Source organism: Candoia aspera, chromosome 5, assembly GCF_035149785.1.
Source record: "Candoia aspera isolate rCanAsp1 chromosome 5, rCanAsp1.hap2, whole genome shotgun sequence".
NCBI lineage: Eukaryota > Metazoa > Chordata > Lepidosauria > Squamata > Boidae > Candoia > Candoia aspera.
The window spans coordinates 105,975,291-106,000,549 of NC_086157.1; the positions used below are offsets into that span (position 1 = coordinate 105,975,291).

Genomic DNA, 25,259 nt, shown 5'->3' on the forward strand with positions numbered 1-25,259 from the left:
TTCAAATGTGGGCTTTGTTCTCTTCAAGTAGCTGGTTTTTAAGACTGAAAACCTGTTTGAAAGCATTGTGATATTTGAAATTTCAGTTATTGTGACTGAATCAGGCTAACCATAATTCGGGCAGGGTTCCACTCCCTTTTGCTCATAGTTCCTTCCTTTTATTACTAGAGCAGACTAAATTAAAAAAAAAATAAATTATATAAATTTGCCTGTAATATATAAAGGCTCCAGCATTTAGTTCTCTTTTGAAGGAATGAATTTTATGGATACAGTCTTGTTTTAATGTGAAATGGCATGTAGAAACATATGATTGGACCTGTCAGTTTTATTTCACTTCTCTCCTGCAACCCCCCTTTTATTTCTCTCCAAACCCCCCCATTTCTCTATGAAAGTTGTGCATTCGTTCAAAAATTATTAGGAAGCAGTGATACAGACTTTACAGAAGTGCAACCTCTTTATTATTTATGAAAGCAACATAAATGTTTTCAAGCTTCCATGTGAGCTTGAAAGAAAAGATGTAGCTGTGTTAACAGTTATTATTATTAATTAAACATATACACAGCCCATCTCACTATAAAAGTGACTCTGGGTGGCTTACAAATAAAAATTCCTAACAGCCATTATAAAATTACAAAAAATACAAAAAATAGAAGAAGATAAAAAAGAAAAACTAAAAGGTGGAGAGAATGTCTTTCAGCCACCAACCACCCCCAAGGCTGCCTATCACTCTTGGATCCCCAGGCTAGTTGGCAGAGCCAGGTCTTGATACTTGGGGTGAGCTCCCGTTGCTCGTCCCAGCTCCTGCTCACCTAGCAGTTCGAAAACATGCAAATGTGAGTAGATCAATAGGTATCGCTTCGGCGGGAAGGTGACGGCGTTCCGTGAGTCATGCTGGTCACATGACCCGGAAGTGTCTATGACAACGCCGGCTCCAAGGCTTAGAAACGGAGATGAGCACCGCCCCCTAGAGTCGGACACGACTGGACTTTACGTCAAGGGAAACCTTTACCTTTTAACCTCACTCGGGGGGCAAGATGTTCCACAGGGCAGGGGCAGTTGCACCACTGAATCAGTTTAAAGCAGTCTTATCTTTTGGAAGATGCCTAAAATAAGAGGCACAGTTGAATTTTCTATGTATTCTGGTGCTGGGCTAGAAACCAGGAGAGTGGGAGTTCTAATCCCACCTCAGGCATGAAAGCCAGCTGCGTGACCTTGGGCTAGTCACTCTCCCAGCCCAAGAGCCAATCAGGTGTGGTAGGAGAGTTCCAGTTCCGCCTTAGGCATGAAAGCCAGCTGGGTGACTGTAGGCGGGTCCCTCTCTCTCAGCTCAACCCACCTCACAGGGTTGTTGTGGGGAAAATAGGAGGAGGAAGGAGTATTAGCTAGGTTCACTGCCTTGAGGTATTTATAAAAATAGTAAAGGCAGGATATTAAATAAATAAATAAATAAATATTCTGCCTTTCTTTCAGCAGCTCAATGTGGTATGTATAGCACTTAGTACTCCAACTTGCCCCCGCCCCCAGCAACCACCCTGTAAGACTGGTTGGGCTGAGAGAGAGTAACTGTCAGAAATTCACCCAGTGAGCTTCTGTGGCTGTGGGTGCACTTCCCACACTCCATCATTACCACCACCAGAATGGAGAAACGGTTTCTGAGTGAAATGACAGGAACTGCTGGACACATTGCAGTTAGTGAATTACAGTCTTGGTGAAATGCTATTAGCAGTTAATAATTTATTTAAAAGGTTTATATGTTGATAGGCCCATACTTTGGCTTAGAACAACAATATCGAGTAGTAAAGTTGCTGGGAATCAGGCAGTATGTAAATGTAATTAATGTTATTAAAACCCATTCAACCAAGAAAAGGAAAAAAAAAAAAAACAAAACTGAAGATCCCAAAGTATAACAACATGTACTTTTCATCTAAAAGGTCATGATGAAAAAACAAAGCAGGATCAGTCATACCCTCCTCACCTCTGAAGTGAAACAGGATTACTCCAAGTCTTTAAACCTTAAAAAAAAAAAGATGTGTTAGAGACATATGTAAGATAAGCTACTTGCCAGGAAAAAATGTGAATGTGTTTAATTTGGTGATTAAATAAAAAATTATTGGTAAAGTATGTAATTTTTAATCTTAAGATTGCTTGTTTGGGGCACTTGTGTTCACATCAATCAATTTTATTTCTTTACTTTTTTTAGCTGTTGATAAAGCAGAGGTTACAGAGTCCAACTATGTAAGAACATTAATTTATTAAAGTATAAATTTTTGCTTGTTTTTTAATTTGGGAACTAATTAAAGAAGGCTATACTTTTTAGGTTTTAGGGTAAGCTTTTCTAATACATTAAGTAGACGTTATTGTGCTCCTTTTATGCAAGAATGGGCTACCTTTTCATTTCTTCAGGACAATGAAAAAGACTCGTTTTCCTAAGCTGACCGAAATTTGATCAATAAGCCTGCTTTTTGGTAGCCTACTTTCACGAAAGCAGAGGTATTATTTGGACAGGGAAAAATGTGGTAAATGCGCGAGACTTCCAGTGTTGATGCTTTTTGTGCAGCTAAAGAATTCTGTGAAATTGGAAAGCTTGCGCGCTCCCTTGACAGTGGAAGCGGATAACAATAAAATCTGTATTTGCAAGGAGATGATACAACTGCATTCCGATAATTTATTTTCCAGGAAGGAGGAACCCCTACAACTCCCGAGTCGGAAGAGAAAGTCAGATCAGTTTTACAATGGAAGTTTCTTTATCTTCGAGCACACCCGCGCCCTCCGCCCTTTGATAGGCTCAAGCCTACATTTCCCAACAGACTCTTCGGTCTCGGAGTGGCCATTCCTTTAGAAACGAACCCGAATTGTTCTGCGCTGCATGCTGGGACGTGAGGTCCTCTTTCCGGATGCTTCCACCTAGGGTTTTAAGAACTCCTCCTTCCGCCTGCCCCGGATGTGCTTCCTTGGGGCGGGGTGGAGTGGGGGCGTTACGGAGGGGCATTGGGGTATCCGTTCGGGCGGCCTGTAGGTGTCTAGAAAGGCCCCCTCGGAGAAGCCAAGCCGGGGTGTTGCCGCCGCCACTGCCGCCGCCATGTTTGGTTGCTTGGTTGCGGGGAGGCTGGTGAGTGGCTCCCGCCTTTGGCCGCGGAGGGTGGAGTGGGCGGGCACCCTGGTCTGGGTCTCCATGGAAACGAAAGGGAGGGGGAGCGAAGGAGAGAGGTAGGGTGACCATGGAAACGAGAGAGCCGGTTGGTCCCTTGGGGTTCCTATGGTGAGCGGTGCGCGGGGCAACTCAAAGCACCGCCTCTTGGGGTTTTCAACTCGAGGGGACGACTAGGCGCCAATCAACAGGATGTCTTGGAACTACAACTCCCATCACCCCCCGGCAGCAGAGGCTACGGTGGTGGGTTGGTGGGAGTTGTAGTCCCAGTGCATCGGGATGGCGCCCGAGCGGGTAGACTAGAGTGGTTCTGAAGTCATCTGCAACTTGTGGCGAGAGTTTACAAACTTACATTGCATTTATGGAAGTTTTCAACAGGCTTTATGCCTTCACTAACTGAGTGTGATAAAGAGCAGCTCAAGAGGTGCAGTCCCTTATTGCTGTGTATTCCTGAGGGAGAAAGGCTGCACCAGTTAAAAGTCTGCATTGGACATGACTGAGGCCCTGTTTCAGAAGAAAGAATACTCTATAGCTCATCTTACTCTTCTGTGGTCCCAGGGAAACTGCCTGCTTCCTCTCAGCCCTTCCACAGCCTATTTATGGAGCTACCCAGGTCCCACTTTGTCCTGGAGGGATTTGACTTCAGAAGATGACACCCCTCACCACTATTTGCACAATTTTTATTGCAAATTGGGGCTGCGCATGAAAGACTGCAGCCCAACATTTACTTCAGGCTTTTTTCCCAGTAGAGTTGTGCAAGTGAGCCCAAACCTTGTATCCTACTGTAACTAATTTCAGCATAGAAAAAGATGTGTCTGAACAGCAAATTACAACGTTTGGTTGCTGTTGCAGATGTGGCTATTACTTTCATTGGCCCTTTCCTCATTCATTTTAACACATCTGAATTTTCAGTGGAAATAACTTTTTTGAGGAGTCAGACTGATTTATCAGGTGGCCTAGAATCTTTGACTACTAAAAGACAGAGTGGGGCACACTGAACTTGCTAATTGAGAAGTGTTGTGTTAGAGCATGTTTTGTATAACTCATGTATATTATTTTGTTGTTTGTTCGTTCAGTCGCTTCCGACTCTTCGTGACTTCATGGACCAGCCCACGCCAGAGCTTCCTGTCGGTCGTCAACACCCCCAGCTCCCCCAGGGACGAGTCTGTCACCTCTAGAATATCATCCATCCACCTTGTCCTTGGTCGGCCCCTCTTCCTTTTGCCCTCCGCTCTCCCTAGCATCAGCATCTTCTCCAGGGTGTCCTGTCTTCTCATTATGTGGCCAAAGTATTTCAGTTTTGCCTTTAATATCATTCCCTCAAGTGAGCAGTCTGGCTTTATTTCCTGGAGGATGGACTGGTTTGATCTTCTTGCAGTCCAAGGCGCTCTCAGAAGTTTCCTCCAACACCACAATTCAAAAGCATCTATCTTCCTTCTCTCAGTCTTCCTTATGGTCCAGCTCTCACAGCCATATGTTACTATGGGGAACACCATTGCTTTAACTATGCGGACCTTTGTTGTCAGTGTGATGTCTCTGCTCTTAACTATTTTATCGAGATTGGTCATTGCTCTTCTCCCAAGGATTAAGCGTCTTCTGATTTCGTGACTGCAGTCAGCATCTGTAGTAATCTTTGCACCTAGAAATACAAAGTCTTTCACTGCTTCTACATTTTCTCCCTCTATTTGCCAGTTATCAATCAAGCTGGTTGCCATAATCTTGGTGGTTTTTTTGAGGTTTACCTGCAAGCCAGCTTTTGCACTTTCTTCTTTCACCTTCATCATAAGGCTCCTCAGTTCCTCTTTGCTTTCAGCCATCAAAGTGGTATCATCTGCATATCTGAGATTGTTAATGTTTCTTCCAGAGATTTTAACTCCAGCCTTGGATTCCTCAAGCCCAGCATGTCGCATGATGCGTTCTGCGTACAAGTTGAATAGGTAGGGTGAGAGTATACAGCCGTACTCCTTTCCCAATCTTAAACCAGTCCGTTGTTCCGTGGTCTGTTCTTACCATTGCTACTTGGTCATTATACAGATTCTTCAGGAGGCAGAGAAGATGACTTGGTATCCCCATACCGCTAAGAACTTGCCACAATTTGTTATGGTCCACACAGTCAAAGGCTTTAGAATAGTCAATAAAACAGAAATAGATGTTTTTCTGAAACTCCCTGGCTTTTTCCATTAGGGGATATTGGCAATTTGGTCCCTAGTTCCTCTGCCTTTTCTAAACCCAGCTTGTACATCTGACAATTCTCGCTCCATGAACTGCTGAAGTCTACCTTGCAGGATCTTGAGCATTACCTTACTGGCATGTGAAATGAGTGCCACTGTTCGATAGTTTGAACATTCTTTAGTGTTTCCCTTTTTTGGTATGGGGATATAAGTTGATGTTTTCCAATCTGATGGCCATTCTTGTGTTTTCCAAATTTGCTGGCATATAGCATGCATTACCCTGACAGCATCATCTTGCAAGATATTGAACAGTTCAGCTGGGATGCCGTCGTCTCCTGCTGCCTTGTTATTAGCAATGTTTCTTAAGGCCCATTCAGCCTCACTGTTCAGGATGTCTAGCTCTAGCTCACTAACCACACTGTCAAAGCTATCCCCGATATTGTTATCCTTCCTATACAGGTCTTCCGTATATTCTTGCCACCTTTTCTTGATCTCTTCTTCTTCTGTTAGGTCCTTGCCATCTTTGTTTTTGATCATACCCATTTTTGCCTGGAATTTACCTCCAATGTTTCTAATTTTCTGGAAGAGGTCTCTTGTCCTTCCTATTCTATTGTCTTCTTCCAGTTCCACGCATTGCTTGTTTAAAAATAATTCCTTATCTCTTCTGGCTAACCTCTGGAATTTTGCATTTAATTGGGCATATCTCCCCCTATCACTGTTGCCTTTTGCTTTCCTTCTTTCTTGGGCTACTTCTAGTGTCTCAGCAGACAGCCATGTTGCCTTCTTGGTTTTCTCTTTCTTTGGGATGTATTTTGTTGCTGCCTCCTGGACAATGTTGCGAACTTCTGTCCATAGTTCTTCTGGGACCCTATCTACTAAGTCCAGTCCCTTAAATCTATTCTTTACCTTCACTGCATATTCCTTAGGAATATTAGTGAGCTCATATCTAGCTGAACTGTGGGTCTTCCTTAATCTCTTTAGTCTGATCCTAAACTGTGCAATAAGAAGTTTGTGATCTGAACTACAGTCAGCTCCCGGTCTTGTTTTTACCGACTGTATAGATGTCCGCCACCTTTGGCTGCAAAGGATGTAGTCAATCTGATTTCGGTGTTGTCCATCTGGTGAAGTCCATGTATAAAGCCGTCTCTTAGGTTGTTGGAAGAGCGTGGTTGTTATGCAGAGTGAGTTGTCTTGGCAAAATTCTATCAGCCTATGTCCTGCTTCATTTTGTTCTCCCAGGCCATGCTTACCTGTAATTCCAGGTGTCCTGTGATGAAAATAACATCTCTTTTAGGCGTGTTGTCCAGTAGGTGCTGCAGATCCTCATAGAACTGCTCTACTTCAGCTTCTTCATCATCTGTGGTTGGGGCATATATTTGGATCACTGTGATGTTAGATGGTTTGCCCTGAATTCGAAATGAGATCATTCTATCGTTTTTTGGATTGTATCCAAGCACTGCTGTAGCCACTTGACTATTAATTATGAAGGCTACTCCATTTCTTCTGTGGTCCTCTTGTCCACAGTAGTAGATCTGGTGGTCATTTGATGTGAAGTGGCCCATTCCAGTCCATTTCAGTTCACTGATGCCCAAAATGTCTATCTTTAATCTTGACATCTCACCAATAACCACATCCAATTTGCCCTGGCTCATAGTTCTTACATTCCAGGTTCCAATGGTGTGTTGATCCTTAGAACATCAGATTCACTGTTCATTGTTAGCACGGTCGGCCACTAGCCATCCTTTCGGCTTTGAGCTAGCTGCGTCATCACGTCTGGGGCTAGTTGAACTCATCCTCTGTTCCTCCCCAGTAGCATTTTGACCATCTTCCGACCTGGGGGTCTCACCTTCTGATGGTATACCGACATATCTCTGGTTGTACTGATCCTTTTAGTTTTCACGGCAAGAATATTGGGATGGGTTGCCATTATCTTCCCCAGGGATCGCATTTAGTCTGACCTCTCTGTCATGACCTTCCCCTCTTGGGTGGCCCTTCACGGTTTAGCTCATGGCATCATTGAGGTGCTCAAGCTCCAGCACCACGACAAGGTAACGATCCTTTGCTGAAGATACATGGATTACACTTAACAAACCTTTCTTCTGCCTGGAAGGCTAGAGCAGGGGTTGTTCTGTGAGCCACCCATGAAACAAATTGCACAAAATGATGCATTGCAATGTGAACCAGTTAAACGGATTAAAAATGTTTTGCTCAGTGGAAAAAGGTGTTCCCGTTTAACTTCTTTTATAGGTTCAAACGGTGGCACAGCAAGTGGCAGAGGACAAGTTTGTATTTGATTTGCCTGACTATGAGAGCATCAATCATGTGGTGGTCTTCATGCTGGGGACCGTTCCCTTCCCAGAGGGTATGGGCGGATCGGTCTACTTCTGCTATCCTGATGAGAATGGTGTGGCCGTGTGGCAGCTTCTTGGATTTGTCACAAATGAAAAACCAAGTGCCATCTTTAAAATTTCTGGTCTAAAATCTGGTAAGAAAGGGGAATACAAAAATTGGATCCTGTATATAAGTGTGTGTTAGCACAGGTGGGCAACCTCTGCATTTTTGCAGTTTCCTGAAGTTCTCCCATGACAGTGCCTGCCACCAAACTTTTTTTTTAGAAATAAGAACTAAAAAGATGTGCTTCCAATAGTATTAACACATCTGTTTGGCTAGGAAACATCCCAACCTCTTCAAAAGGACAGTAAATTCCACTTCTGCTCTATGCCATTGATGTCCCCAGATCAGTGTTTCTCAACTTTGGCCATTTTAAGATGTGTGGACTTCAACTCCCAAAATTCCCTAGCTGGCCATGCCATGGAATTCTGGGAGTTGAAGTCCACACATCTTTAAATGGCCAAGGTTAAGAAACACTGCCCTAGATCATCACACTATCCATCCCTGCCATTCTTGGAGATTGAAAAAAAACATTGGAAAAGAAGGAAAGCTCCACCTGCAAGCACAAAAACAGTTGTTTGCTCCTGCTATACAAGTTGTGGCTCTCCACATATTTTTAGACTGCAGCTCAGCAGCAGTGGTCACCACTGAGTAGGCAAGAATTAGAGAGTGCTTATTAGTCAGGGATGATGTGAGCCCTATATTTCAACATCTGGCAATGGATTCCTCACTCTTGCTGTAAAGATTTACCATTTCTGACCATAAGGGCAGTTCAGTCCTGCCAATTCCTCCCATGTTACTTAAAACATTGCCTGTGAGCAAAAAACGTAACAGAAGCGGCAGTAGCCCTCTCTGCAATCCTTGCGTTCTGCTCTTAATCTTGTGACATAGACAAAAGGGTCTTTAGCCTTGTGCTTTCTTTGCAGTTTATCTGTTTAGCAAAGCAGTATTTGGCCCCCTTTGCATATTACGGAATCCAGAGCACTCTGGATAAGCCCCATCCCCACTGGCATCAATCTCCTACAATCATACATTATACATGTACAAATATGTATAAGTTGGTGTACATTCAGCAGATTGTAGCTCACATGGAATATGTTGCATATGCAGAGGCTAATCTCAAGCAGTGTCAGTGAAGTGTTTAGGTTATCCAAACATTCACGTGATGGGGTTCTGGACTGGAGAACATCAGCATAGGGCTCAAATGTTCTCTGCATCCGTGCTCTATTTTCTGCAGAATGCAAAATAGAAAACAAAATACCCCCCCGCCCCCAATCCTGCCTATCTCAACTGAAAAGCAGGCTTTTATCAGATACATGCTTGCAAACACTTTAAATTCTAATCTTGAAATAATTAAAAGCCAGTATTAACCACCCAGTAATAGGAAGGAAAGTTCCAAGGAAATATATTTCCCAAGACGTATCATTATATATAGTACAAATTATACTAATCAGCATTTTTAATAGGAGATAACAACATCAAGAATGCACACACAATATAGTACAATTTCTCATGTTAGAAAAATAGTTAAATATATTTCCAACATGATATGTGGGTGTTGTTATTTCATTAGAATTCACATATTTTAATAAAACGATGAAACCTGATGGGAATCTATTACCACTTTATTGTAATAAAGATCTTTTTGGGCTAAGATAGGTTGAATTTGTTCCTTTTAAATACTGTGCTTGACAAGTGTATTTCAGTGCATTGTTTGTACTTGGACATTTTTTTGTTTCTCCGTTTTCACTCAAATATAGAAGCAAACAGCTGAGATCTCAAAGGGGGTAGGATCAAGCCAGTGCTGCTGAGCTTTCAGCTCTTGTTCTTAGGACAATTGCTTAGAAATTGCTGGCTGGACGGCTTATTTCTGTTTGGGAATTTGGACATGACCAGCCTTATAGCCTTTGCATAACTGGGAGGATTTCATTATAGGCAGATGTTGCAGATATAGGCCATTCAGTTTTTCTTATCTGTAATACTCTGAAGCTCTATTAGAAGAAATATCACCATATTTACATCTTGAGATCTGAGGGGCCTTGCAAGAGAGAATCTGAAATTCATTTCTACCTATTCCTCCCTGTAGTTTTCTTTGCAGAAGTTTATGCATGTTTTAAACTAGTCTTTACTTTCACAGAGAGGAATATTTTTCTTTTTCAACAATCTTTTCATCTCCAGAACTCTGTTCCTGTGACATAGCTGCATGAAACTAATCTTGTATTAGCTTTTAAGGTTTGGAGTTTTGTGCATGTTATTCACACTTTACTGTTGTGTTGAAAACGTATACAAATAATGGATTGCATTTTTTTATGATTTTAAATATTAGTTTTCATGCGGATTCTTTAGCCGTGTTTCCTGACAGTTGGATTTTTGTTTCATAGCTATTATGTAATTTTATTACTAATAATACATGACTTCAGATAGATAAATTAGATCACCATTTGACTAATATTAAAATATTTCTATAAAGCTGGAAATATGTTCAACAGGGAGCAAGTAGCTGTTGCTGAAAGCAAAGATCCACATCTTTGCCTTTCTTCTTTCTTGTATCTTTCATGATGTATGATGTATGGATTGGAGTATTTTTGTACCTGTTTACTTAAACTCTCTCTTTTAATCGCAGTTGAAATAGATAACAATAATACAAAACAAGAAAAACCATAGTTTGGTATATGTTTTTGGTATAAAAACATACTAATAAGCAGGTGGCATCGACATAATTCAGTAGTAGACCAGCTTACATATAAAAATGTTTATACTTGCTAGAGAAAGGATAATGGAAATGGAGCTAAAAGTCATAAGGAATATGGTAGTGCCTTTTCCAACTAACAATTTTTATTAAAAGGCATAAGCTTGAGCTACAGTTTACTTCATCAGATGCAGGGAATGACTAGGCTGATACAGGATTTAAATTGGGATGAAGGTGGTGGGGGAAGGGAGGGGAAGACAGGTTGATTGTTGAAATATAGGCTACAGTTGAATTCCCAAAAGGTTTTCCTTTTAATCAAATGTGTTAGTTAATAAAGTTACTACCAGATTCCTTCTGATTTTTTGCTACCTTCGACTAACTCAGCTCTCCTCCGACAGTGTCAAAATAGAGCTGGCTTCCTTAGAGATTGCTAAGGCCAGAGAGAAATCTCTTATGTTTCATGATTTCACCAATTATGCTTCTGGTGGCAACACTGAGAAAGCGTCCCCTCTAGGAGATATTAAATACTAGGAAAGTTGTAAAGGAGAGTGGTACAGAATAGATTAATTGTTCAAATAACCTGATTCCAAATTGTATACGAATCATCTGTAGTATTTTGTACTGTGTCCCAAAATTGCTTGGAACACAGTGGAACTGTTTTTACGAGAGAAATATGCTTCTTACGGCTGACCCAAATCATTAGTGACAACAGCTTTTTGGATCAGTTAAAGCAGTCTTTCTCTGCCTTGGCAACTTTAAGATGTGCAAACTTCAACTCCCAGAATTCCCCAGCCAGCAGTGCTTAGCCAGAGTTTTCACACACTTCTTGAAGACAGCCCAATATCAAAGGTATTATTATGATCCAGTTGGGATGTAACCAAGCTTATGATATGATGGCATTTAAAAACAAAATAGTCACCAATAAAATTAGGATATATTCATTCTTGCCAGCAGGCGGCACAGGTGAAGAGGTCTGGCAAAACCAAATTGAAATGTTGTGATGCCGTGGGGAAGAAAGAGAACTACTGAATGGGGGATTCTGGCCTATGCTGATACCCTGTGCCACATTTGCACAGTTTATGTACTCATCAAGCAGTCAGCAAAAGCAAGGAGGAGGAGGTCAGATATATCCCCTGCCTGGCTCTTCCTGATGGCAAGTTTGATGTCTTCCTTCCATTACATTCCCTTAACCTGCTACTAGAGATGGAGATTTTGAAGCATCAGTATTTTCATGTTTAATTAACGGTGGCTGTAGGCTTTAGTTCTTGGTTTCACGCTATTGGGGTAACTGCTGTGTTGCCTTCCCATGGAGTCTTGTGTATGTTTGAGATTAGTTTAGAATTCCTCCTGCATTGAGAAGCAGACAAACGCATTAGGTTGTCTGTGGTGTCTTCCTTTTAGGTAAAGGCAGTCAGCATCCGTTTGGAGCCATGACTATCCCCCAAATGCCATCTGTGGCCCAAATTGGGATTTCTGTGGAGCTTTTGGAACTCTTGGCCCAACAGACTCCTGTAGCAAGTGCTGCTGTATCATCAGTCAATTCATTCACAGAGGTAATTGCGAAGTTGTTGTTTTTTCCCCCCCAAAAGAACAGTGTTTTTTGATCTCAGCAACTTTAAAATGTGTGGACTTCAACTCTCAGAATTCCCAAGCCAGCACGCTGAAGTCCACACATCTTAAAGTTGCCAGGGTTGAAAAACACTGCAATAGAATAAGCAGTTTCTTCATGAATGGGCCTTGGAGTATCAGACATGACAAAGAGTGGACTAACAAACTTGCCACTCACTGGAGCAGGAGTTGTCAAATGAGATTCTGAGACATTTTGATCAATAATAGTAGAAGAACTTTCCCAAACACAGATTTCTTAGCATTATTAATTCTTTATTGCGATGTACAGTATAGCTTTAAGGGAATTGTGCAGGGCAAGCCAGTTGAAGGATAGCTTCCTAATTCTCTAGAGGAGGCTTTGGGGGAACATAGAGGGTTTCAGGAAGCAGAAGGGAAAAAGTCACACAAACTGCTTTCTGCTCTCGGAATATTTGGGTTCATCCCTGATTTTTCAGGCTGTTTTTGGGCATGGTTTTTTATTCAAATTGTATCTGTTGTGTTCTTAGCGTTCTCTGAGTTTGGTTATTTTCCTGCAGATGTATACAGGTAGTCCTTGCTTACTGACCACTCATTCAGCGACCATTCAGAGTTACAAAGGTGCTGAAAAAATAATGTTATGGCCAATTTCTGACCATTTACAACCTTCGCAGTGTCCCTCAGTCATGTGGTCACCATTACAGTCAGTATGTGTTTTTCTGTGCCTGACCTATGGTTTTTTCTTTTTTTCCCCCCTTGCAGAGCAGACAGATTGGAGAGGAAGGGATTGCAAGAGAGTAAGCTGGTTGCTCTTCTACACTTCAAAAGCAATGCGATTGCACCGGCAGCCCGGGGCTGGGAGCCACGGGTGCACTATGCAAACAGCTTACAGTACTCTCTTGAAATCATTCCCTGCCCAATCTCTGCTCTGTGGAGTTGAGGGGGAAAGGAAAAACGCAATCAATTTCTGTAGGCAAACTCTCCTTTGCCTGACCCTTCTCCACCCCCGGAAGACCAGAGAGATTGGAGAGGGATTTCAAGAGAGTACTTTAAGCAGTTTGCGTAGTGTGCCCGTGGCTCCCAGCCCTGGGCTGCTGGTGCAATCGCATTGCTTTTGATGTGTACCAGACAGTGTGCGGACACCCAGGCATTCCAAAGGGTGGGGGAGTGGCTAGGAGGGAAACAAAAGCCTAAGGTGTGAAACTGACTAATCTTGTCTCTTTCCAGCCTGAAAGCACAGTTGGGTCACGTGATTTCGCGACCACTGCTTAATGGTAGAGTTGCCGATCCCAATTAGGGTCATTAAGTGAGGCCTACCTGTAGTTACCAGACTAGGTAATTTTATCAGTGCAGCTGGAGATGAAATGTCTGTAGGAAAACAACCAAGCTCAGAGAAGACCAAGAACACAACAGTTTAGCCATGAGTACAGATATTCTCTACTATTAAAAGCATTTCTGTCAAATGATGGCTTTTGTTTCAATGGTACCTACCTTATTGGCACCTGAGAACTAGTTAAAACAGATATTTTGGACAGCATTTGGGGAACAATAGGGGTGGCATTATCTGTTATATTGGTTTTCTATAGTTTATTGTTTTTTGGTTTATTACTGTCTTTATTTATGGATATATGTTTTGTTTTGTTTTGTTTTTGCTGTTAACCACCAGAAGTCCCTATGGCAGTTTTCAAATGCATAAATACATAGCTCAATCTGTTTTGAGAATTGCAGTAGAGATGATCATGTATGTGGAAATTGTTAACACTTTTTTTTATTATTCTTCCAGTTCACTCAAAAGATGTTAGACAATTTTTATAACTTCGCTTCATCCTTTGCTGTTACTCAGGCCCAAATGACACCCAACCCATCAGAAGCTTTTATTCCTGCAAATGTAGTTCTGAAATGGTAAGATACAGTACTTCTTAAGTAGTAGAAATTTCTCTTTTCATAGCTGGTGGATGTCCCGTGCAGATTTGCACAGATTCAATAGATTGATTTAAATTTCATATGATTAGTACGTTTGTCATCAAGGAATGATGTTAGGAGCCAACATACTTCTTAGCCTTTTCTCAGCAGTATACAGGGGGTTTGCTATCATCATCCAACATAAAATATGGAATCTTTCACCAAACTGGTTCCTTCCAAATGGGCTGGGTCACAGTTCCCACAGTTCAACACTAAAAGTGGCTGGAGATTATGCCTTTTGTAGTCCAGCATATCTCAGAAACCCCTGTTTGAGGGAGGCGTCTGCAAGACCATTGTTTACTTGGCAGATGGAATTATTCTGAAAGGTGCTGCTCCATTTGCCAATGTTTAGGGAGGCTTCATTTAAGGATTGTATAAAGCTCTGGATTCAGGACAGAGGACGGAGGGGTGGCAGAGAAGAGTGATGGCAACTCTAATTGCTGATGATGTTTCTACTCTATTATTGGAAAACCTTGGAAAAACTAATGGACAAAAAACCCATATTCTGACAGGCATTTGACTAATCAGAATTAATGTGTTCTAAGACAAGGTATTTTAAAACATAGCATGTAATGTTTTGGTTGCTTTTAAAGAGTTTCATAATTGCCTTGGATTCTTTTAAAGTGGAGAAGCTATTTTAGAAATACTAAACCCACGACTCTCCAAATTTTGGAGACAATCCCAGCATCCTTCACTTTCACCACAGGCGCTGTTGGCCCAGGCTGCTGAGATTGTGGTTCAACCAGACGTGAATAGACGCAGCTTTCCAGTCTTGTTCTAAGCCAAAGTAATATTGAAAATGTAGGGTTTGGTTATAGAAACGTGACACTTTCCGTAGTGAAAGCATCCATCTAATGGTCTGGTGGGACTTTGGGTCTTTTACCTTTAAGTAACTAGGAAAACTAAAGTAATGCCAAGATTTGTCATGGATGGGAAACCTGATCATGCAATAGAGATCGTTCAGGTGTCGTCTAAAGCATCTCTTCCTCTCCCTTCCAGCCTTGCCTTTGGCATTCTTACTATGCTGAGCATCATGTGTCTAGCTATTCTAAATGAGGCTCTACCATATTAATGATTTAACCTACCACACATGCTCCTTGTAAGGGAATCATGTGTTTCTTGAGTTCCTTCCAGGAAAGGCAAGATGTCAGTGAATCAACAAGCTGTGTGTCCTTTTCTGTAGCCTGCTTATTCTCTGCCTCTGAGGGATTGCGCACTCATTTTTTGCAGGAACAGCCTTTGTCCTGTGAAGGAGCAAGCCGTGTTGGCTATATGAGATACGGTTGGAAGATGGCTTTGTTTCCAGCATGGTGCTTTGAGTTTCAGTGCTACAGATTAGAAGTCTTAACAGAAATCTCTCTATGTAGAGAAAGGGAAATGATATCCTTAACTTGAGATTCCCACCAAGTCTCACATACAAAGTAGCTTTCATATACTTTTTTTTTAAGTTATCCACATCTTCTGGTTTTTCTCCCTTTCTTTCAGGTATGAGAATTTCCAAAGACGGCTAACTCAAAACCCTTTTTTTTGGAAAACATAATCCTGAGTCAGTTTCTTGGAAATTCACTCTAGCAACCAGACAGAGCTTAAAAGATGCAATACACCGAGCCTGCTGAAGACCATCTGGATGAATGAATAAGTTTGAGATGAAGGGAGAAAAAAACCTCAGCTTTTGTAATACTTCTGGGACTTCATTTAAAATTAAAACGTAAAGAGTAGTCATTGCAGCGTGTCATGTTTTCAAAGTTAAAAACTGTGAACATAGAAATCTATGACGTGAACAGAAAACATGGTCAACGCTATTAACAAGCATAAAGCTTTTGATTTGATTTTTCTTTCATGCTTAGAGACTGATGTTGTGCAACATGTTTGCTTCTAAAAGTTTGTTAGTAGCTTGTATAACTTCTAAATGTCCTGTTCAGTTAATTCTGCCTTATCAGTAGTTGATTTGATTACTTTGGTTTTCATGTTCAAAACGAATAGTTTCATCAGTAGCCATGACAAAAATCATATACTTCTGACTGTATTCCTGATTAATTCTGTCTGTGTACTTCTTTAGCCTAGAGAGATGGGGACAATGGGACATTTATTACTGTCTTTCTTTGGGCGTGCTCTGAAGGATTGTCCCATGAACTGTTTCCAACTTAAGGTTGTAGAAAGTTGCAGTTGTTGACCAGGATTTCTCCAAGCCTATTTTGTATAATGCAGAAGCCTTATGTATAGTGACTATTGATTCATTTTTTGAGGGCAACTAAGAGCTACCTCTAAAATGCAGTGTGCACATTCTTTGGGGAGAGGGCAGTCAAGAGCCACCTGCAAAATGCCTCTTGATTGTGGAGAGAACAAATAGGGAATCTGACCCCTTCAAAAAGGTCAATCTGTCTCTTGAAAAGTGAAAGCAGATTCTAGTTGGTTATCCATAGGTCTGGCCCAGCATCTTAAAAGCTGTCTTGGGACCAGTGGCGGGGAGGAGGAGATCAACAGCAAAAGACTAGATACTTTCCCACTTTTTATAAGCCTTGGAAAAATTTGTTCCAGCCCCATTGTCAAACCAATTTCCTATTCTGTCTTGTGCTATGCTCATTACCACTTAAGTTTTTAGTTTGTATGGTCTGTGAAGAATGCATTTCTGAATTCTGAGCATTAGGTTCAGCTGCTTCCAAGTTTTCCTCAGTTTTGCCTTGGGAGTATCAGTGAAACCTTGCTGTTTTTCTCTTGAAAAGCTTGGATTCTCATTCTCCTCAAGCAATCACAGAAAATAGGACTTTCACTTATATATGAGGTCGAGATTCATCATGAGGTTCCACTGATGGCAGGAGGAAATTCTTGCTTACTCCCCCCACCCCACCCCACTTTGCAGTCCGCCTGCCTCTGAAACAAAATATTAGAAGGCAAGACTTAAAAGGCAAGCTGTCATAATCATTTAGAACAGTCCTATTTTGATGACATTAGTGAATAAAGTTAAATACACAAATACCGCTTTTTTAAACTGAGCTACGTTTTGCTGATGTAAAAATATAATTTGAGATCTGTAGTGTGATTTTTTCTAACTTTTGCAGCTGCAATGTAATGTTACTCAAAAGTTTACATACTTAATTCAGCAGAACCAAATAAGTTAATAAGGGTTATTGTTGGGATCAACAAAGCAGCAAAAATGTGTTAGTGTCTTAGCTTTATCTTGTATGTGTTAATACCATTTATCCTCATTAGTGATACATGCGCCGAACTGATTTGGGATGAAACTAATACGTTGAACAAAAATGAATAGGAAAGATAATTACCAGATATGAAATTAGTATTTCTGGCAGCATTTTAGATTTCTCATATTTTACTCCGGTTTTCTGTTGTAATATATGGGCAAGTTTCCATTGTCCTGAATACTGGCAACTTAGAAATCTCAGAAATTAATTCATACTTAGCTGATGCATGCCTGTGCCCTCATCCAGTTTCTGTTGACAGAAGGCTTTGAAGTTTAGGTTACTAGCAACTGTTGCCTTTATGCTAAGCTTCATGTTTTCTTGGTAACATAAAAGTATAATGAGATTATTAATAATCGGAAGAGGCTTTGTCGATTTCAATTGCATGTTAATCCCATAGAAGAAAGTAGCAGCAACTTAGCCTAGATTTTCTGGTATGTGATGGCATACAGATGGCAGTGCCTAGCAAAACTTGGCTAGTCTCAAAAAAGCTAAGGAGTGTGGTGTTTCATTACCAGATGAGAGACCCCCAAGGAAGGCCAGGTGTGTAGATTAAACCAGGAAGCTGAAAAGGCATTCCAGAAAAGGCCACGTTCACATTATGCCAGGAAAGCTACCTGGCCATATCCATGAAGTCACCAAGGGCCAAGTTTGTTTATTTATTTAGATAATGTATAGGGCTGCTCATCTTACATAGGTAACTGTGGGTGACTTCTTTTAAGATGTTATAAATTAGAATCCACACAATGAGATGCATGATCAAGCCCTAATTTCAGCTGGCGAAGAGAGAATCAAAATAATGTATCCCAAGAAGTGGATTCTGTAGGGTGCAATAAATCTACATATCACAGATTCCATAATTACTCTCTCTTTATGCATACATTGTGTTACCTGATGGTTCAGCCTGTTAAATTCAGTCAGCAGGTAAAACACTGCACATTAAAAACACAGGATTCATATAATTTCTGCCTCAGACATCCACAAAACTGGAGGCAAGAAAGCTTAAATCACTGTTTCTCAACCTTGGCAACTTTAAGCTGTGTGGACTTCAACTTCCAAAACTCCCCAGCCAGCATGTGCTGGCTGGTGAATTCTGGGAATTGAAGTCCACACAGCTTAAAGTTGCCAAGGTTGAGAAACACTGGCTTAAAGTACCATAAACATGTTAGCTTTTAAGGTACCACAATGCTTTGGGTTTGTTTTTGCTGCAAAGCAGCCTCACAGCTACACTTCTGAAATCTCTGCTAAAGTACCAATAGGAAAGGTGGCAGAAGATGGCAATCTGCCGTGCAGTCCCTGGGAGGGAGTTGCAGTGAACTAAATTTGCGTTTCCTTTGACTTTGAGTTTTCATACATAGGACCTCCCTACCCTCTGGGCCTCTGTTCAATTTCTTAGCTCAAGATTAATGTCTCTAAACAAGAAATTTTGAACCTTGGTGTTGGAGAAGACTCCTGAGAATGCCATGGGCAGCCAAGAAAACAAACCAATGGATCACCGAACAATTCAACCAAGAGGTCTCACTCGAGGCACAAAAGACCAGGCTCAAATTATCCTACTTTGGACACGTTAGGCAAAGACCCAGCTCTCTGGAGAAGGCTCTGATGCTGGGAAAGGGGGAGGGAAAGAGAAGAAGAGGAGACCGGCAGCAAAGTGGAGGGACTCAGGTACCGAGGTAGTGGGAGACATGAAAGAACAAGTTAGGGACAGATCGTCTTGGAGAGTATCTATCTATGTGGTCGTTAAGAGTCGAAAACGACTTGATGGCACATAATCAATGAATCAAACAAACAAGGAAACCATTCTTCTATCGGCCCTTCCCTGATGATTCACTTGTTGCTTTCTCGGTCCCCTCTAACACTGAAAGAGCGTCCAAAAGAGCCTGGAGGATTCGAAGTGTTAAGTCGAACGCTCGTCCCGGCAGAACAATTCATGCAAAGCCGGGCGAGGAATCCTCAATTGTGACCTCACTCCTAGTAACAAGTGAGTGAGACTCGCGTCTTAGCGACCGCCCCGCCTCTCCCATTCATAATCCCGCCCCGAGCGCCGTGAATGCCCTGCGTTTCGCAGAGTTTCTCTCTTCCCCTTCTCTTTCAAGAAACCGAGTTTCGCTTCTTGCCTTGATGGGGAGGAGGAGGAGGAGAGCAAGAGAAGGGAAATGGGGCGAGTTTGTTAAGACGGTGCTTTAAAATCAAGTCCGCAGGAGGACGAAAATTAGGAAATATGTGACAGCAACTCTCCCCATCCGGAAAGTTCCGAACAAGATCAGCCTCTGGACCTCGATCTCTCACTCGCTTTTTGCCTGAGGAAAGATAAAGGCCGAGGATGTAAAAATGTTGGACACGATCCATAATGCAATCACAGAGGGGGGCAAAAACCTGTTCCTAACACTTCCCAAGCTCACTTCAGAAGGTAAGATGTATTTAATTGTTGCATTAAAGGAAAAAAAAAAGAATGTAGGGCTATCAATGCCTTTTCTGGGTATATCTTTAAAAAATCCCTAGCCTTTACTGTCCTGGTGTTTGGATACTGAATGCGGCAGAAAGTTTCCAAAGTTACCAAATGGAAGTGTTTCTTCAGGCACAAGCGAAGCTGGCCGGTGAGGTGTGTTACTTTGCACAATCTGCAGAAGATGGGTGGTGGATCTAACTGACAATTAGTAACAGTGACAACTAACAGGGACACTTCCACTTTTCCATCAGTAAAGTTTCTAAATAGATGTCTCTCTGGTGCTATCGGTCAAAGGAGAGGGTGCTCCGATTCCATTTTTTTTCCTTTAATGTATATTTTTGGGAAAAGAAAAAAAACCTATATTAGTAAAGAAGCAGCTGGAAAATAAAGGAGGAAGAATTTTCCTACTGTCCCTGAAGCAAGGCATGATAAATATCCACAGTCCTTGCCTTGAAGGCTTATGACAAAGTGCATTTGGGGGTGGAAAGATGTGTGGACGTTTTTCTGCAAATTCCTGGATCAGGATGTTGGGTTCCTTCACTGTCACCCTTTGAGTTGCTCTGTTATTTCTCATTTTAGTTGCGGGGGGGGGGGTCTTACAGTTGGAGTAGAAAAGAAACAGGGGAGTAAATGCAATCTGGCTGTTTCTGGCCTTGTGGAATCGGTTGGCCCAAGGAAAAAAGAGACCCTCAGTTTCTATTAGAGGTTTTAGGATTGCTGCTAAAGAGAAGCTTGCCTTGGGGCCAAACCACCCCACGTCTTAGAGATCCCACACTCGATCTGCTGTCCTTAGTAAAACAAACTGACTAAAGAAAAATAAACGCCTACCAGAAGTTTTTAAAAAAAGGGTCTGGGTTGAGTTTTAACATTTTCCCTTAGTATCAATTTCTAGGCCAGCCTTTCTCAACTTTTAGATCCTGGAGGAACCCCTGAAATATTTTTCAGGCCCTGGGGAATCCCTGCACATTCAGGCTCAAATATAGGCCAGAAGTTATCAAATTACTATATTCGTTTCATGGGTAGGCCTGTATACATACACTAACAGTGCTCTTAAACTAAAAATAAAGAATGAAACTTACCTTTTAATGTGAAGTTGCCTGAATTTGAAATAATTTTTTTAAATAAATTGTGATCTCCCAGGGAACCCCTAGTGACCTGTCATGGAACCCTACGGTGCCATGAAACTCTGGTTGAGACACCCTGTTCTAGGTGGACAGTTAGTCTGCCTGTGGTGTTGTAAAGAGCAGGGGCATCAAAGAAGCCAAGATGGCTGCATTCGAAGCCCCATCCTCTTTTAAACAAGCATGCATAGAAAAAAGACTCTTGTGCAGTAGTGTTCATAAATTAGAACTCTTAGCACATAGGTTACTGGCATTATCACTTCATACCTTTGATGAAATTTATTCAAGTTGCTGAAAGGTACCTCTGGAGAGTTTGCCTTTGTTTCCCCACTAGATGGCAGCAGCAAGCTATTGTGGCTGATCCAAAAAGCTAAGCAGGGTCAATCCTGTATAATATTGGGTGGGAGACAACTGGGAGATTTCAGGGCTATACACTAGACAGTGGGCAGACAAAAGCCATTCTGGATTTCAGGGCAAAACAGAAACAAAAGTAATGTGTCTGCTGGGCTGTAGAGAGCTATGCATCATACTCGTATCAGGAGTTGAGTTTGATTTGAAGGAGTTTTGGGATTGATGATGATGATGATGATTAAACAACAGCATCTGCCTATCCCAGGTCCTTGGGAAGGACTCGATAGGTGGACAAAAATGCCAAATCCGGTCTAAACATCTGGCTGACTGTGTGACCAACCATGATGTTCTTAAATGTATATGCTGCCCAAGTTCCAGCCACTCTGGGTGGTTTACAAATCACTAAAAATTGTTAAAAACATTGAAGCAAGATAACAGACGCAGACAGGAAAAAAGAAATAGAAAAAAAGGGGATTTCAATTATAGAAATCATAGCCTCGGAAGAAATTCTGTAAATGTTCTGCTTTAGCCTCTTGCTAAATGAACTGCATCCACAGCTGCTCGCTAACTGATTCCACTGTTTAACTGCTGCCCTGGAGAAATTATTTCTCATGATCGCTACCTGAAGCCTACCTTCTTGCGTCCAAGCCTTTTTGAAGCCCCAGAACCAAAGCAGGCAATTCTTGGGGCCAATAGGCAAGCTGGAATTTTGAAAGCATGCTGTGGGCACTCTCACAAAATGGCTGCAATGGTGCCCTTCCATTAAAGCATTGCATTTTCACCATCCATTATTTCTTATTTTGGAAAATGAATAATCTATCAGAATGGTATATACAGTCCACCTTTCCTTAAGTGGTCAGCATAGGGAGAGTCAGATGTTACATTATGTCATGTCCCCATTTATAGGGCTGTACATGAATTGCCCCCTCCTTTTGGAGTGGAGGGGAATTTCTCTATTTTACACAGGATATATCTTGTGTAGTATATTCAGTTATATTGACCATCAGGAGGCACCACCTGACTGGTTTCATCCTATTTGGGATCCATCAGACATGGGTAGATAGATGTTTAAACCCTCTATCAGGGTTTAAACAGTGTAAGGAGCCTACAAGCATTCTAGAAAATAAAGATGCTACAGAAAATTGCCACTTTACTGTGCAGCATGTCTTTCTCCTTTAGTTTTTTAGTGCAAATCTCTCCCCCACCCCCCATATTAAAGTAAGTCACTGAACTTGATGGACACCAAGGGAAGTATCTCTGGGTACAGGGATGCCCTGAAGGATTAACTTTGCCTATTCTTGTGCTACATGCACCTTCAAGATCACCTTCTCCAACCAGAAATGATCCACCTGATCAGAGGATCACAGGAGAATTTTTTTTTAATCCTGCCTTTATTATTTTTTTTTTTAATGAATAACTCAAGTCGGTGAACATACCTAATCGTCCTTCTTCCTCCTATTTTCCCCACAACAACAACCCTGTGAGGTGAGTTGGGCTGAGAGAGAGCGACTGGCCCAAAGTCACCCAGCTGGCTTTCATGCCTAAGGCGGGACTAGAACTCTCCTACCACACCTGATTGGCTCTTGGGCTGAGAGAGAGTGACCGGCCCAAAGTTACCCAGCTGGCTTTCATGCCTAAGGCGGGACTAGAACTCTCCTACCACGCCTGATTGGCTCTTGGGCTGAGAGAGAGTGACCGGCCCAAAGTCACCCAGCCTCCTTTCATGCCTGAGGCGGGACTAGAACTCTCCTACCACGCCTGATTGGCCCTTGGGCTGAGAGAGAGTGACCGGCCCAAAGTCACCCAGCTGGCTTTCATGCCTAAGGCAGGACTAGAACTCACGGTCTCCTGGTTTCTAGCCTGGAGCCTTAATCACTAGAACAAAACATACCAATACTGTGATGGGAGGGGGAGTGACTTTTTCAGGGTCTGTCCCTGCAGTGAGGAACAGTTGCCTTTGTAATTGAGATTGTTCCCACATTACTGGCCATCTGGAGCCAAAAAGACTAAATCGTTCAACAGAGTTGATGGTGATCGAGAAGACACCAGTGAGAGACTGGTTGATTGCTGCATTTTTGTTTAATGCTGTTTTTGCCATGAATGTCCTATTGAGTTGCCATTATGTATAGTTATAAATCACCAAGAGTCTGGTCGATTGCCATGGATACAAATCAAATCCATCTAGCAATGAATCAACCCATTTCGTTGCTAAACGTTGAACAAAGATGCTACGAGACAGACTAAATTGTTCCACAGAGTCTGGGGTGATTGAGAAGACTCCAGTGAGAGATTGCTTGATTGATGTATTTTTGCTTAATTTTACAATTACTTAATGTGGTTTTGGCCATGAATGTTCTGTTGAATTGTTACTATGCATACTGATAAACCACCAAGAGTCTGGTTGATTGTGGTGGGTATTAATCTAATCCATCCAGCGATAAATGAACCCATTTCACTGCAAAAGGTTGGATGCAATTCAAAGCTGATAGCAGGGTAGACTCAATATGAATCAGTCAAATATGAAACAATTGGCTGCCTAGGGATGTGGAGGGAGACAAAATGGTTTCCTCTTAAAATTTTTAATGTTCTTTATACATGTCTCCTTGGACGCGGTGGCACTGCGGGTTAAACCACTGAGCTGCCGATCAGAAGGTCGGCGGTTCGAAACCGCGCGGCGGGGTGAGCTCCCGTTGCTCGTCCCAGCTCCTGCTCACCTAGCAGTTCGAAAACATGCAAATGTGAGTAGATCAATAGGTACCGCTTCGGCGGGCAGGTAACGGCGTTCCGTGTCGTCATGCCGGCCACATGACCCGGAAGTGTCTATGACAACGCCGGCTCCAAGGCTTTGAAACGGAGATGAGCACCGCCCCCTAGAGTCGGATTCGACTGGACTTTACGTCAAGGGAAACCTTTACCTTTACCTTTACCTTAGGAAGCTGCCTTTACTATTCCAAAGGTTCTGCACCCATTTTAGCCATTCCTTCCCGTGAATGTAGGAGACACAAATTGTCTGAACAAATAAGTCAATTCTCAGGCACAAGCAAGGTCAATAGTAGAACAGTGTACATAGGCCTTGCTAGGATCACAGACAGTTAAAAAAAAAAAATCTGTTAGAATGGACCTTGCCTGCTTTATGCACGTGTACGAATATTTCATTTTGCTTTACCTAAAACCTTTGATTTCCCCAATTTAATGTAATGAAAGCTACCCCCTAAATACTTTATATTAGTTTTCTATTATATACCACTTAGACTATAAATAGAGAATCCATTTTCTCTATTTTTGCCTTAATTCTTCATGTTGTTGTAAGAGCCTGCTGTGATCCTTAACATGTTAGGTAAAATATTTTGCCTTGGCTACAATTCTTTCTGATTGTCTTGACAGAGTTTGGATTAAATTAAGCAGAGAATTAAATCAGTGAGCTTCTGCTTAGGATTGAGGTTCCTCCTCTTGTTAGAGTTGTGTAAAAAGTGTGTTCAGTGATAAATATGTGTGCTTTACATTTCAGATATCATTTATATTTGGGACACGGTTTCTGAGTTTGTTGAAAAACAGCTATCTATGAATAAGGTAGGACTTCTTGTAAATTCTCCTACTTGAATTCTTAACTTCAGATCTATGTCTGTTCTGTTAAAAGGCACCAGATTGTGTGCATGACATCTCCTTTTTAAAATGTATTGGAAGGTAACTCTTTTGCTGATAAGTTTAGGTGGTGAGGAATTCCATGGTCAGAGCTAGCTAGCTGTGTTTGGCTTCCTTGAGAAAGAGGAGTTACTGGAGACAAGAGCAAGCCTCGTGTATCTTCAGACCAGGCATTTGTTCACCACGTTCTAACCGATCCTCGAAGAGAGATTTAGCATTTATCTCAGTTATTTATTTATTTATAAATTTATTCACCACCCATCTCCACCTCATGGGGGGCTCTGGGTGGTTTACAATAATTATTACTCAATTTGCCCCCCTCCTTCCTCCTTTCTGCCTATCTCTCTCTTCAAAAACTGTAGGGTCTTCTCCGCACAAACCTCAAGATCTTCTCTCACTAAGAAGACAGTATAAAAAGAGAGAAAGAGCATGTTAGATTGTACCAAAGGCTTATGAAGTCCCATCTATCAGATGTCTCTCATTCAAAGCAACCAAGGAGTTTTTCTTAAAAATATTTCAGTTCTAGCCAGGTTCATCAGTGACTCAGCCTGTGC

At 41.8% G+C, this 25,259-nt stretch overlaps 2 protein-coding genes across 3 annotated transcripts in view; both read left to right on the top strand.

Moving 5' to 3' along the window:
• Positions 1-2,952: 2,952 nt before the first annotated feature.
• On the top strand, positions 2,953-16,685 carry HIKESHI (heat shock protein nuclear import factor hikeshi). Of its 2 annotated transcripts, none has more exons than XM_063305903.1 (5): positions 2,953-3,109; positions 7,567-7,804; positions 11,801-11,952; positions 13,827-13,885; positions 15,431-16,685. In XM_063305903.1, the coding sequence occupies exons 1-5, from the start codon at positions 3,080-3,082 to the stop codon at positions 15,483-15,485; spliced, it is 534 nt and encodes a 177-aa protein (XP_063161973.1). In that variant the 5' UTR covers positions 2,953-3,079; the 3' UTR covers positions 15,486-16,685. The 2 variants fall into 2 exon arrangements, with proteins under 2 accessions (XP_063161973.1, XP_063161972.1); XM_063305902.1 differs by having other exon boundaries at positions 2,957-3,109; positions 13,767-13,885.
• Positions 16,686-19,185: 2,500 nt separating this feature from the next.
• CCDC81 (coiled-coil domain containing 81) overlaps positions 19,186-25,259 on the top strand; it is a 36,000-nt gene continuing 29,926 nt past the window's right edge. The window contains exons 1-2 of the mRNA XM_063305897.1: positions 19,186-19,552; positions 24,572-24,633. Of these exons, the coding sequence (XP_063161967.1) occupies positions 19,474-19,552; positions 24,572-24,633 (141 nt within the window). The 5' untranslated portion in view covers positions 19,186-19,473. The remainder of the gene's footprint in view (positions 19,553-24,571; positions 24,634-25,259) is intronic.